General features: G+C 46.0%; 1 protein-coding gene across 1 annotated transcript in view; it reads right to left on the bottom strand.

The window, feature by feature from the left end:
* Positions 1 to 832: 832 nt before the first annotated feature.
* Positions 833 to 14,735, bottom strand: part of CACHD1 (cache domain containing 1) — a gene marked incomplete at its 5' end in the record, with an annotated part of 31,372 nt that continues 17,469 nt past the window's right edge. Inside the window, 10 exons of the mRNA XM_010166332.2 lie at positions 833 to 2,457; positions 5,351 to 5,452; positions 6,877 to 6,954; positions 8,124 to 8,285; positions 8,529 to 8,680; positions 9,562 to 9,678; positions 10,128 to 10,214; positions 11,056 to 11,216; positions 13,009 to 13,125; positions 13,250 to 13,349. Coding sequence (XP_010164634.1) covers positions 2,219 to 2,457; positions 5,351 to 5,452; positions 6,877 to 6,954; positions 8,124 to 8,285; positions 8,529 to 8,680; positions 9,562 to 9,678; positions 10,128 to 10,214; positions 11,056 to 11,216; positions 13,009 to 13,125; positions 13,250 to 13,349 — 1,315 coding nt within the window. The remainder of the gene's footprint in view (positions 2,458 to 5,350; positions 5,453 to 6,876; positions 6,955 to 8,123; positions 8,286 to 8,528; positions 8,681 to 9,561; positions 9,679 to 10,127; positions 10,215 to 11,055; positions 11,217 to 13,008; positions 13,126 to 13,249; positions 13,350 to 14,735) is intronic.

Below are 14,735 nucleotides of genomic sequence, written 5' to 3'. Positions count from 1 at the left end.
CTAATATCTCATCTAAACCTCCCCTCTTTCAGCTTAAACCCATTTCCAAGTATTTTCTTCAAAAGGCAAACCCGACAAAACAGCCAGTTTGTTCATTACCCAACCACCGGCATTATTTTAGATTCAATATTAGAAATTCTAGCAAATTTGAGTCTACAGATTGACACACAAACTGTTACAGGGCATCAGATCAGCCCCTTTGAGAGCATAAAGCAATGCTTGATGGATTTCTACAGCTGTCTGGTCAGTAAAAAACCACAACCCAATCCTACACAAAACACAGTGGAACAGCAAATCCAGCACAACCAAGTTTTTAGTAGCGCATAAGAAAAAAAACCCCAAATGATTGGCTTTGGTGAGTCTGTGCAGTGGCTGAACACTTCCAGAAATGTTTGTTTCCAAAAAAAAAAACCCCTCCAAAAACCCAACCAACCCCAAACTTTAAAACACACCTCCACACTGTCATATATCTGTAAAGTTTAGATCTTCCAAGATATAAACTTCTTCTGTATCTTCAAATGTTTCATTCCTGTTACAGCACTCATTCAGCCAGAAAATTAAAGGAAATAAAGACAGAATAATTTCAGTCTAGCCAGTTATCCACAGAACTATACTTTATATACAGTTTATTCCACTAGAGATTTTAAATTTTATACATAGTATAAAGGGGTATCCTGATATCACACATATAGTTATTTTACTGTACTGTTTAAGAACCAAATTTTTTTTTTACAGAATACAGCATTAAGTACCATATTAATTAAAACAAGTGTTTTTTAAAAAAACCCTACATATAAATGGATGTTTATCATATGCACAGTGCCAGATATCACACACAGTTATTTTACTGTACTGTTTAAGAACCAATTTTTTTTACATAATACAGCATTAAGTACCATATTAATGAAAACAAGTGTTTTTTTAAAAAAACCCTACATATAAATGGATGTTTATCATATGCACAGTGCAAGAACGTTTTCATATCATCGTAATCACAAAATATGAATCTAAAACACAACACTGTGATTTCAAACTAATTCATAATTATGATGCCCTGTGTTGTAGACAGATTGATTAATCTTTCTTTGAATTACCAAGCAATGTTAAATTCCAGACAAACAGCAGCAGCTTAAAATGATGATTTCAGGAAGATACCTTCCACGGTAACCCAAGTTTTACAAAACACTGGTTTATCCCTACTTCTGACCTTGGTAGTGTCCTAAGGAAACAGAAGAATGGCACAGATTTAATTTGGAATTATCTGGTAACTAATGCTAAATAAATTCTTTATTACTTCCACACAGGAAACCTTTCAGGATGATCGAAGTGGTAAAGATGGAGAGGTTTATAAGCAGAATTCTCAGAATTTTAGTAAGGGAGTACAGGATTTCTCCTCTGCAAATAGGAAGAAAATACTGTAATATAAATCAGGTTGTAATATTTACAGAAAAACAATTGTGGAAGAGAAAGCATTCATAATGTAAACACGTCAGAAACGACTTCTTCATTTTCCCTTTTGCAGAGTGGGGCAGTGGATGAAGATCAGCTAATAAGAAACAGATGTCTTCCTCAGAAGAACCACTTCACCATCACAGAATATATGTGGTAGTTGTTGAGAGAATTGCTAACATGTTTTCTCCCCTCCCTCCCCTCCCAAAGTTTCGAGTTCAATAAATAGTAGAAAAATAATCCTTTAGTTAAAAATCTGGAGATGCATTGTCCCGGGTTCCATACAGCAATCCTCGGAGCAGTGAACTTTCTACGCGCCAAACAAACCGCAGAGAAACCAGCAGCCTTCCCCCCCCTCCCCAGCCCCGCCTCTATCTGGCACTTTTTTAGTCTTCAGCTGCACAGATTTCTGCTCTTCCAGTTAAGGAAACCAAATCATCTCTGGCTCTTTTAAACTCGCTCTCTCCTCTTGGCTCAGCATAACAGGGCTTCCAAAGCTTCAGCTGCTGTATAAACTCACGTCCCTGTTTTTGGAGATCTAACGTGCCTCCTGCTTCACTTTATTCAATGTTATGGCAGGTCCATTCATCAAGCACGTTTCCCTTCCATTTCAGAGCCAACCTTACATTTATAAAAATGTAAAGCTTTTACGCCTAACAGTTTACTCAGGAAGTTAGTGACATCGTTCCTGGTGAAAAGCACCGAAACGAAGCTGCCCGTGGCTGCACGGATGGTTGTTCACAAGTTCTGTTTCTTTTGTCGTTGTTCATTAGCACTCTGCATCCACAGTGTGTACCGTGACTGCAGCCTGTAAATGGTGGCTGTGGTGAAGAGTTGGGTGGTGCAACCGGTAGTGGTGAAACTTGTGACTCAACAGGGCGGCTGTTTGAGGTGGCGTGTCCAGGTCTAAGTCTTCGTCGTGGTTTCCAACATCAACACCAGCCGACAATGGGTCGTTGTTGCATGGAGGGTTTTCACTGTCTTCCTGAGGACTCATCGTGCTGTAGCCTAGAAAAGAAACCAGCAGGACAAAGAATTAAAAGCAAGACTCAAAGGTCCGTATTCCACACTGCTGACTGCTGCATCCTTCATGGAATCAGACACAGTCAGTCCTTGATAGAGAACAAAACAATTAATTTTCTTTTATTAATAGAAAAAGGAAAAACACAAACAAAACCATTCTCTCCTCTAAGTTCATAAGGGATCCTTTTACCTGTCACCATCTTTGTTGATCAACTTTGAGGACCTATGGTCTCTACCACCCCAAACAGGAGAGTGTCAAACAGAACCAAACAGAGAGTTTGGTTCCAGTGTCTGACCACCCCCACCCACTGTGAGGGTGGTGAGACAGTGTCCCAGGTTGCCCAAGGAAGTTGTGGCTGTTCCTCCCTGGAAGTGTTGAAGGCCAGGCTGGATGAGGCTTTGAGCAACGTGGTCTAGTGGAAGGTGTCCCTGCTGCTGGCAGGGGGGTTGGGACTGGATGAGCTTTAAGGTCCCTTCCAACCCAAACCATTCTATGATTCTATGAAAAACAAGCAGTTCAGCAGTTTGTTACAGTAGAACTGCTGCCGCTGATTTCAAAACCAAAACATAACAGAATTCTTTTGGAGCTGGTATCTTTTAAGATATTACCTGGATTTTTGCAAACAGACAAGAAACAGGTGGGATCCACTATCACCTCCTCTACTCCTATCAAACTACATCCTTCGTAGGAACAGGTTGCCCAAGGAAGCTGTGGCTGCTCCTCCCTGGAAGTGTTGAAGGCCAGGTTGGATGAGGCTTTGAGCAACCTGGTCTAGTGGAAGGTGTCCCTGCTGCTGGCAGGGGGGTTGGGACTGGATGAGCTTTAAGGTCCCTTCCAACCCAAACCAGTCTGGGATTCTGTGATTCTATGATTGCCAGCTACTGTATCTGGAAGCAGCAAAACTTCTTCACATCATCTTGTTGGATACCCACAGCATTGTATTTTGAAAAGGAAGAGAGCACTTTTCACTGTCTGCAAAAACCAAGCACGTGGTTTTCACGCTGGTGAGCTTTCCACAGAGTTAAAGAAATCTAGGGAATCCACATGGAAGTGTTTCACACTGCAGGTCCATTAAGGCAAACAGCACTGACACACACGCGGTGCAATTAACTCCAGGCTCTCCTTCGGCTAAAATATCCGCTGCTGGAGTCTGAGAGGTTCGAAAACCCAGCTCAGCCACCTCTGAGTCCTGAGACATTGCATTCGCTGGGATATCCTACGGAAATGATGTCACTGGAAAGCCAGCTGACAGCTCCCCCTTGCAAGACAGGATCCTGCTTTCTCAGTGAGGAAGCTGCTTCCCAACAAGACCCTCAGAGATTTTTTTTGTCCCTTTCTTTTGAAGCAGGTGCTCGTAGTAACTATGAGATTTGGATTTCACATTGAAACCAACTGTTACCCCTCAAAACCAGTTTGCATTACAAACAAAACCACCTCAGTATTTCTAAATGCAAAACCACAAAACTTAAAAAGGAAAAAAGATTTAATTAGAAAAGCAATCCTTCTCAGAAAACTCTGAAAAACACTGAAAACCACAACTGCTTCTGAGCATCTCGGTCAGGTTTTCAGCTTCAGACACCTCAAAGAAGTGTGTTAAAAATACCTGGCTAAGTACCCAAAGCTGGTTCTCATTTCCCATGCTCTGAGTCATGGTTCCTAGCTGGCAGAGAGGAATTGGGGAAGAAGACTGGGCAGCCCTTTGAAGATGGAATTACAGAAACTAAAAATAGAAGCAGATGTTTCAGAAATGGGTAGACAGTTACTCTGCTACCCCGACGTGTTGACTAGGAAGATGGGAAGGATTTGCTACGACTACAAGAAATGGAGCAAAAGGAGCATTAGCCTGGCAAATCTGCCTCAGCACAGGTGATCTGGCCCCAAATCCAGGGTAATTCCTCCTAGAGCAAGACTGTCTCTCTGACATCTGTTCATCTACCTTCCAAAGCTTTGGCCTTCAGATTTCCTGTCCCTCAGCAATACCATTAGTGCAACCATCATCTTAATAATGGAACAGGTCTGCTGTAACACACCCAGCGCTACGACACGTGACATCTGCGGCAGACGGCCTTGTCTCACCCTCCTCTTAATTTAGATTAAGCCTCCTCATGAGTCAACAGCACGACAGCCTTCTACCAGCTTTCAAGGTTTAAGGAGACTTAGTCTGAGGGCAGGAGAGACATTATCAAAATTCCCTGAACCTGAATGGTTGAAGGGGAAACACGCGTGGCTGAAAACCCTTCATCGCGACACACATGCGCACTTAATGTTGATCGTTATTTGCTCAAAGGTGACGTCAGATGTCCTCCGTGATGATGGTGTGGACTGAACGTGCCACAGGAAGGCTCATGGGGCGCTGACACGTTGGTCTCTGGATCCATGCTTACTCTACCCCAGCAAGGGTCCAGCACACATTGCTAGAGTTTTGTGCAAGTCATGGCAAAGAGCAGAGCAGTAGAGATGCTGATCCCTCATTTCAAGGGACTTCCTTTCTCTCATTAAGTAGGAGAGGTTCATTACCTCAACTGAACATCTAGGCTGTTGGGGCTGGTGGTGGAAAAGGAGTGTGGTCAATGTGGTACCGTTCCTGTCAGGCTGAACTCTGGTCACCCAGTGAAGCTGGCAGAACCCAAAACCAGACGGGGAGCGCACAGCATTCAGCTGCTGCTGTACTACTGCTCTGACAAAACCAGCTCCCTGGCTGGACACGATCATCTGCTGAAGGGTGTCAAAACTGTTTGGACTGTGAAGCAATAAGGAGCAAAGGTTTTTGTTTTGCTTTGGTTTTGGCAGCCTTATCTGCAACGTGCCAGACACCTGAAGGAAACCAACTAACCACAATCATTAACCTGGGGCCAGGGCAGTGATTCAAGGTCTTACCATGGTCGCTCTCCGTTCCCGATCGCCCCCAGTAGCGGCGTCTGCGTTCGGGGCTGTGGGCGTGCCGCTCTATCACCGCTGCTATAAATCGAGTGTTACTAACTGGGAGAGAAAAAGAAACAGAACTGGTTTTCGAGAAAGTGCTTTGACTGAATTGAATCAGTGGTACAAATCAGGCACAGGGGAAGAGGCTTTCTGCAAACGAATTCTTCTCAAACACTGCTTCTTTCAAGATGACTGTCAAGTGACAGAGGAGAAGGAGTGAAAAACTGGTGTTTAAACGTGGAACAGACCATGATCCATTCAAACTCATTCACTTCATCTACTTGGATTAATAGAAGTTACAGAATTATTGTGTTGACGCTGAAGAACCCGTGGCCACACTGAAAGCCAACTCAAACTGACACTAAAAAGAACTTGGAGAAGCAATGGACGCAAGCCCTGAAACTCAGATACGGTTATTTTTCAATCTCTGAGCGCTGACACAGTTTCAAATCCTGGGTTATTGTTTCAGTTCTGTTTTGGTGAGAGCCCAGAGACAGGGATCTGGTCTGACTCTGGAGCTCTCCCAGCGCTCAGGGGCACTGGCTCATCTTACAGCACAGCAGTATCAGCTGCAAAGTGCATTTTTACTGAACAGTAGAGAAGTCCAAGCATCCCAAATCAATGCAAATAAGATTTACTGCCACATTTGTTGAAGGTACAGGCCAGACTGGGCCTCTCCTCTCCAAAGCTGAGCAAAGGTAGGGGTTTGCCATACCCTGTACTGTCACAATTGCAATTTTTAAGCTGATCAGAGCTATTTCTGGAAGTGGTTGTGATGGGGGGTGGGGGGCGTAAGGGGTAAACCTCCTCCACACATAACCAAGATTCATATTTTAAAAGTTAAAAAAAAAAAGTCTCATTTTTCAGCAAGAAACTAACGGAGCTGGGGAAGGGTCTGGAGCACAAGTGTGCTGAGTTCCCTTGTGGCTGAGGGAACTGGGGGTGTTGAGCCTGGAGAAAAGGAGGCTGAGGGGAGACCTTGTGGCTCTGTGCAAGTCCCTTGGAGGAGGGTGGAGAGAGGTGGGGGTGGGTCTGTTCAAGCAAGGACCAAGGGACAGGACAAGAGGAAATGGGCTCCAGTTGCCCCAGGGGAGTTTTAGATTGGATCTGAGGAAAAACTTCTTCACCCCAAGGGCAGTCAGGCATTGGAACAGGCTGCCCAGGGAGGTGGTGGAGTCACCTTCCCTGGTGGGATTGAACAGACGAGGTGCTCAGGGACACGGGTTAGAGGTGGGATTGGCAGTGTTGGGTTTATGGTTGGACTCGATGATCTTAAAGGTCTTTTCCAACCACTACGATTCTGTGATTCTATAAAGGTGCACTGAAGTTATGGTCTAAGTTAAAACACTGTTCTGTCATTTTCCGCTGCTGATCAGCACAGGGCTTCCTCACCTATTTTTAATTCTAGCACATTAAGAAAACAAATAGCTCATTTACTCTTAATCTAAGATTTTTTTACAGCAAAATGGTTTGGTACTTACTGATTCCTCTGTCTTCATGGCTGTCATCATCTCTCTCGTCCCTATCATTTTCCAGGTTCGACATACGCACTGACATTTCTACACACCATTACAAACAGAAAAATGCAACTGTTAAGAGAAAAATTTTGGATCATCTTACTAAGGGCTGTCACCCTGGTAATACGGTGGAAGCACTTTGTGTTACCGTGTGAAGAGATGCAGCCTGAGCCTGGTGTGCTCTTTTTCCAAGATAGATGGGGCTCGAGATACTAGGAAATGATACAGCTCACATCCCTGACAGGAACAGGCTTTGGAGTTTGAATAAAGTGAACTGATGCAAAATAGAGCCAGGGTACAATCAAATACAGAGGTAATGGACCCTGATCCTGAGCTCTTCTCTCTGGCCACCAACGAATGCCAGGAGCAGAGGGAATGGCAGGAAGATGTGGCAGGGGAGGGTGAGGTTGGCCATGAGGAAAAGGTTCTTCAGGAACCCAGAGGGTGGTGGAGCACTGGAACAGGCTCCCCAGGGAGGTGCTCATGGCACCAAGCCTGACAAGATTCCAGCAGCATTTGGCCAACATGTGCCCTCAGGGACATGGTGTGAATGTTGGGATTGTCCTGTGCAGGGACAGGAGTTGGACTCCCTGACCCTTGTGGGTCCCTTCCAACTCACAGCATTCCATGATTCTATGATCACACTTCTCACCTCTGCATCTTTCTACCAGTACCCTTTCTCCCAAACACAGGTTTGTCTCTCAGACTCGAGTGGTTTTATCTATGTACAGACATCCCATGAACATCACATGGACCAGAAGTGGGAAACACAAAAAAGACATGTCTCAAACAGCCCAACCAGAACACTCCCAAAAGCACCGCTCATGTCACAGCAATCAGTGTGCTATGAGGAGGCCTGGAAAGCTGTGCAAGTGGGTTTACTGTCTTAGCTCTAGAAAAAGCTTAATTACAGCTTCCTGACAAGAACTTCATGTGCAGGATTTTGGGTTGACTCCTCGGGAGGCAGCAGGTCTGGCTGCACCCAGGAGAGGGCAGCAATACACAAGGACCCTGGATGAGACCTGACTTATATAAGGGTTGGCAACAGGGAAATAAAAGGGGGTGAAGCATCGAAACAAAACCAAGGAAATCGGTTTGGGCTTTTTTTGTTGTTGTTGTTTGGTTTTGGCTTTTCTTTTGTTGTTGTTTTTTGTTTGTTTGTTTTTTAAATTCCCACCCTACTATTTCTCTCTCCAGAGTTATCAGCTCACCCTGGGCAGCCAAAGGTGACATGTGCTGGTGACTCCTCCGATGTATCTGGTGACGATACGCGTATACCGCTAGGACAAGCACCATAATGCAGCCCATGATGCCTCCAGCCACAGGGCCCACCGGTGCACTTTTGATCATGTTCAGAGTGATCACCTCATCTCCTAAATCAAAAGGGATAAGACAGAAGAAAAAAAAAACCAACCCCAACATCAGTGCTCTGCAGAAAGGTTTAAATCAAGATCTCTGAAGATCAGAGAAGATCTGGAAGGCTTTCTAGGTGCTGCACACACAGGACAGCACACTTTCAATAGAAGAAATTCAGAGAAGGTGCATTGTAGGGACAGGGATGTACATTCCTGAACACAAACAGTCACATGCAGCATCTGTTCAGAAAGCAGAGTTACCTATTGCTCCCAAGTCATCCACGTACGGGCTCTTGGCTCCCACGATGCCGCCGAAGCATTCCTTCTGAGGGGCACAATAGGACTTATCCAGATGGGTCTTCCCATCACTGTCTACCATACACCACTCGCAGTCCAACACACCAAAGCAATCCCTGAAAATTAAAATCGAGATTAGCTTTCCGGTTCCACACTTCTCTTGCGGCACAGCTCAGTCTATTTTAGAATCGCGAGACAGAGGGAGGCCAAAATCATCTGTAAACCCTCACACAGGTCATGTTTGGCCACAAAAAACTTGTGTTTGCTTTGGTTTTTTTCCTTCACCACTCAGCCTGAGCAAAGCGAGAACTTCCTACTTGTAACTCCTCCAATAAGACATTTCTCAGCGTGGTGAAGTCTGACTGTGGTTCCACCCTTTTTTTGCAATCCTTTGGAAGATGGAAGAAAGGGATTTAGAAAGTCTGGTCAGAGGACAATCTGCTGTAGCAATCTCAGGTCCCTGGAGACCGCTCATAACTAGGGAAAAATAAATAAGCACTCGAGCTTCTCTACGTAATGTCAGGAGTAGAAGAGAAAAGCAGGAAGCCAGAAGCTGACAGGCAGCCACCATCTCTAACGTGCTCCAAGGTCACCACCGTGAAAGAACCGTCTACTTTCTGCGAACACTTTAGCCCACACATTCCTCCAGAAGACAGACCAGCAGAGCAGCACTATCCATTTTGCTAAAAGGAAGAATCTGTTGTCCCTTCAACAGCAGATCTTCCACTTGCACAGCCCTCAGTTCTCAGAGTCACCGAGTGTGATGGGAAACCATTTGTTTGCTCTTAATGGTGTTCTGGGACTCAAACAGGGATACTGATCCTGCAGGGATTCTGTTTCTGGGCTCCAGCATAACGTCTCCATTGGTGTGTGCTGTACTACCTCATTCTGGCATCATATTGTTGGGTTTTTTTCTTTTTAAACCATGTAAGGAAGAGCTATTTTCACTTATTTCAAGAACACGGTATGTTTAGAGGGACGGGGAACGCCACTTTACCCGCTCTCTGTTCTCTGGTTGCACTGAGTGTTAATGCACTGCGGGAGAGCGTCCTGGAGGCTCGGATCGATGGCGGTGAAAGTCATCGGCTCCTGATGAACTTCACAACTGGGATTCCTACATTGGGGCAAAAAGTAAAGACTTACAATAAGAATTAGTCAAAGCATAATCCATGAAAAAGATCATTTTTACCTATTACATATCATCTGAGGAGGCTGAGGGGAGACCTCATTAATGTTTATAAATATGTTCAGGGCGAATGTCAGGAGGATGGAGCCAGGCTCTTCTCAGTGATGCCCAATGGTAGGACAAGGGGCAATGGGTGTGAGCTGGAACACAGGAGGTTCTGCTTCAACTTGAGAAGAAACTTCTTTACAGTGAATGTGCCAGAGCCCTGGGACAGGCTGCCCAGGGAGGGTGTGGAGTCTCCTTCTCTGGAGACATTCAAGACCCGCCTGGACACCTTCCTGTGTGATCTGTGCCACCTGTAAGTTAGCATGATCAAACAATTCATGTTATTAACTAACTTGTCACAAGCTGTCCCATCAGAGGAGGTTGGTTCTCACCTGCTTTCGGCGTTGGTGAGGTTGCCAGTACATTCATTTACCTCCAGCGGGCACTCGCAAGGGCACTCACACTCATTCTGTTCCATTCTTCAGGGCAGAAAAGACACACACACAAAAAAAAATGCATCAGACACGACACCCCGATGTGAAGCCCACAGTGCCGCTGCGTAACGGCGATTCACCGCGGAGAAAGCTGTTCAATAACCATTCTCCTTCCCCCAGGAGGGCAGGGATCACCTCAGTTCTGTGCTGGGACAGTGTTAATGGAACCTCTCTGATCTGTTACCCATCCCTTGAAATTTAAAAAGCAGACAACCCCTGGACAAGTCTCAGACTGAGATGGAAGGATCCTTCTTGGCAGGGCAACTTGTAATTGATGCTGGTGGAGGCAAAACCTCCTGCAAGCACCAGGACCCCCTCGATGAAAACCTACACCAACCCACGTAAAATTGTGGGTATTAATAGGCCAGAACAAAGGGCCTGATCCACAGATAACTGCCCTGAGAAATGGGATCAGTCAGTCTTCAACATCATCCACCCACAGGTCAAGAACAAACTGTCCTGTGTTCTAATACACTGACAAGGCCAGGTTGGATGAGGCTTTGAGCAACCTGGTCTAGTGGAAGGTGTCCCTGCTGCTGGCAGGGGGGTTGGGGCTGGATGAGCTTTAAGGTCCCTTCCAACCCAAACCATTCCATGATGATGATGATGATGACAATATGGCAAAGGATCAGAGGTCTCTGCTGAGTCACCATGCCTCTCACAAATAGCACAGATGAAGTAACTATTTTGTTTTCACTTCAGTTTGTACTGCATGTTTTCATTTAGCTTATGAAATAAATGTGTTTTTCTAAACCTTGAATGAAGAAAGAGGAAAGAAGGAAATGCCTGGACCAGCCCGTTGACGTCCCATCTCCTGCCCACTCACCTGTGGCAGTTGAGGCAGAGCCTGTCTACCATACTGCAGGCACAGAAAGCAAGTGAATCACAGGTCTCGTTGACGATTCCCACAAAGGTGTTGGTGCCCGGGATTCTTGTCAGCCTGTACTTGGAACAGTGACTGCCGTGCACAAGGTTTGTCAGATCACCCTGGGAAAAAAAACCAACAAGTCACGTTTATGGTGCAGCAAGAAACCTGTATTTGGAGAGCTGAAGACTTTCCTCCTTCCAAGGAAACCTACAGAGCTGAGGGAACACAAAGGCATGGGAGTGCCACCTTCACAAATAAGAGGTTTACAAAACTGTTCATCAACCTGTTGAGTTTTGTTTCCAAGCTACTGCTGGGTGGAAAGACTTTGCTGAAGACAGACAAAAATAAGCTTAGCTTGTAAACACCACGAGATGTGGCCGCAGTGAGTCTGACATCCCACTGACAGCAGGTTCTGCTTCACTCCATCACATCCCTCGCTGACCTGTCCCCACTGTGCCAGCCATCGGCCACCTCCACAAAGAGGCTCTGCTCTGACGGGGAGGCACCACCAGGACTTGTTGAAAACTTTCTGGCACGTGTGCTATGAAAAACCCCACCGCAGCACTGTGCAGCTGTGACCTCTCTGGTAGGCAGCCTCATTCCTCATTTCTATTTGCACGGCACGATCCCAAGTTTTTGCTCCGTCCTACACAATTTCCTTCACAGTAACACACTTTCTATTGTACATTTCAAGTGCAGGGAAAATGCTGAAGCCTAGCTTGACATCAATCAACGTATTCTGACACAACTTCCAACTATTTTTGTCGCTCATTTCCCACCTTCTCCTCTCACTAATAATTGAAAAGTATTATTTAAAGAGCAGCTTCTCCCACAGAGCTTAATATCTTTTGAATAACTCTTCAGTGATCTTGCAAAGGGTGGATCTGTGGCGCTGCAATCAGCACTCACGGCTCAATGAGAGACGAAAGCTGCTGGCTTAGAGCTCTCAGCAGAGGAGGAAGCTCACAGAGGACCACGGGGACCGCAGAGCATTCACATCTCCCAAGGCTGCACTTTGACAAACGATACTCCGTGAACGCTCACGCACGTTGCGTCAGTAAATGCATTTATTGGGTCACCCAGCTAAAAGATAATATTAGAGACTGGTACTACCCGTGTCTCAGGAGGACGTGACACTGGTCAGAGTTGGAAGCCAGAAGTCAGGAGAAGATCCAAAGCAAAAAATACCAACTACTACTGGAAACTCCTCACCCAATGACCGAGAACTTATTTTCATGATGCTGAATGAGACTTATCATAGAATCATAGAATTGTTTGATTGGAAAAGACCTTTGAGATCATCGAGTCCAACCGTACCTGTCCGCTGCTAAACCAGATCTCTGAGCACCTCATCTACCCGTCTGTTAAATCCCTCCAGGGATGGGGACTCAATCACCTCCCTAGGGAGCCTGTTCCAGCACCTGAGAACCCTTTCAGTGAAGAAATTTTTCCTCAGACCCAATCTGAACCTCCCTTGGAGCAACTGGAGGCCATTTCCTCTTGTCCTGTCCCTTGGGCCTTGGCTGAACAGACCCACCCCCACCTCTCTCCACCCTCCTCCAAGGGAGTTGGACAGAGCCAGGTCTCCCCTCAGCCTCCTTTTCTCCAGGCTCAACAACCCCAGTTCCCTCAGCAGCTCCTCATCAGACTTGTTCTTTGCAGACACCAACCACAGTTGGCCAACGATCACATCCATAATCTCTTGTATGTCAACTGCCTCCTCGTGCCAGCCCGGTGCAGTCCAGATCACTGGTTTTGTGTTTGGAGAGGGTGAACAGAGGCCAATCCACACGGAAGTCTGGCTCCCAGCCTCGTCTGCTGATCCTGGCAAGGATTTGTGTTTCCACCAGAAGAAACCCAACCCAACCAAAGTACATTCAAAAGCAAAATAAAATAGAAAAACATACTTACCACTAAGCTGGTATTAAATTTATAAAACCGCTGCACTGTTCTGTCACTGAAGCTGTTGCAGAGGTTTTTCTTGACGAAGTTTGGGTGGTTCAGAATGTCATTTGCTACCAGAGGCTCCTAAGTGAAAAAGGGAGGATTTGATGCCTTTGAAATCAGACACAAACAGCAGCTTCTCCACAGTCCTTATCACCTCAGAAATCAGAAAATGGGAGGAATGAACCAAGAAAAAAAGGAGCCAGACCTTGTGTGTAATGTGCTGCTGCTCCACCGGTGCGTGTCCTTTGGGATCGATGAGGGTTGGGTGTGCCACAAGGTACCCTCTGTCCTCCATGATAAAGCACCTGCCCAGGACAAAGTGGAGAGTCTCCTGTTAGACCTCCTCTGGCTTCAGAGAAACAGGGTGAAATAAAACACCAGCGTAAATTTACAGCTAGAGGAAGAATTTTTAAAGGCTTCCATTTATTAAAATAACAGGGCTGTTAAATAAATACACTGCAAAATGTCTTTAAGGAATATATTGGGTATTTCCCTGAAGCTTTAAAACCTGCTAGTGCCACAGCAAGCCTGGACCATCAAGGACTTGGAAATGGAACCAATTAGAAACAGAAAGGAGGAAAACTGATCAGTGTGTTGTGTTGTCTGATCAGGGAAATACAGAAATAAATGAGGCATAATGAACTTGAAAAGCTTTAACAGTTTATTAATGTACTATGTTACTAATTAAACTGAGATTTCACACTCTCCTTAATGACCTCCTGCCTTAGAATTCAATTTTAACGGGGAGATAAATCACTCCTGTTTCATTTCATGAGAAGATGTCCCTGCTGCTGGCAGGGGGGTTGGGACTGGATGAGCTTTAAGGTCCCTTCCAACCCAAACCAGTCTGGGATTCCGTGATTCTCAGCCTTCCCAACCTTTCCTCTCCCTTTTCAGCTCTTCCCATTCCTTTCCCGTGTGATCTCAGGAGAATACTGTGTCCCTGTCTAGAAACCAGTGTGCTGTGAGGTTTTAATCCGTCCCGTTTTGGGCATCTCCCGTTTCCATAGCCGCAGACAGCCGCGCTGGGGCAGGCGGAGGCGCAAGCGGCAGCGGGGACGACACAGCCTGCGCCGAGATCAAGAGAAGGGGCGGCCGCAGAAGGGCTGCGGGAGGAGGGTACCGCGGCCACTCAACGCTCCCAAAGAGCTCAGCAGGGCAGCAGCCGCGTCCCCCCGACGTCCCCCCAGCACAGCGGGGCTTTAGCCGGGCCCCACAGCTGTGCTGCTGCCCCGGCCTCCTGCCTGGGGTCAGTGGGAGCTTCGGGCAGCTTTAAAGTCAGCGATTCCCATGGCAGCCTGCGATGTAAAGCTCTACCTACGTGGGTCACGGAGAGAGCAGCTATAATTGAAGAGTGATCACTGCAGAATAAGCAGGACCATACATTTACATATACACAGGAGTCACCAAAACTTTTAGTTGTTTGGGTTTTGGTTTGGTTTTTTTTACTGCTCCAAACTGTTTAGGTTTTGCATCAGAAATTCATGTTGTGATGCTGCATTTTTTCTTGTTTTCTGAAAGATGCTATAGGAAATGGGAGAATGAGCAGGCTTGTGATTATCCCAGAGTGACTGCAGAGAGAAAAATACATTAACCAAACCCAAACACCTGCCAGACAGTCAGAACAGTGGTTTCTGAGTACCTGGGCGTGTTTCTGCAGAGGCTGGAAGCGTTCCATCCGAAAGCACTAG

Source organism: Antrostomus carolinensis, unplaced genomic scaffold, assembly GCF_000700745.2.
Source record: "Antrostomus carolinensis isolate BGI_N321 unplaced genomic scaffold, ASM70074v2 scaffold13684, whole genome shotgun sequence".
NCBI classification, from domain to species: domain Eukaryota; kingdom Metazoa; phylum Chordata; class Aves; order Caprimulgiformes; family Caprimulgidae; genus Antrostomus; species Antrostomus carolinensis.
This window is presented reverse-complemented; position numbering and strand designations above follow the sequence as displayed.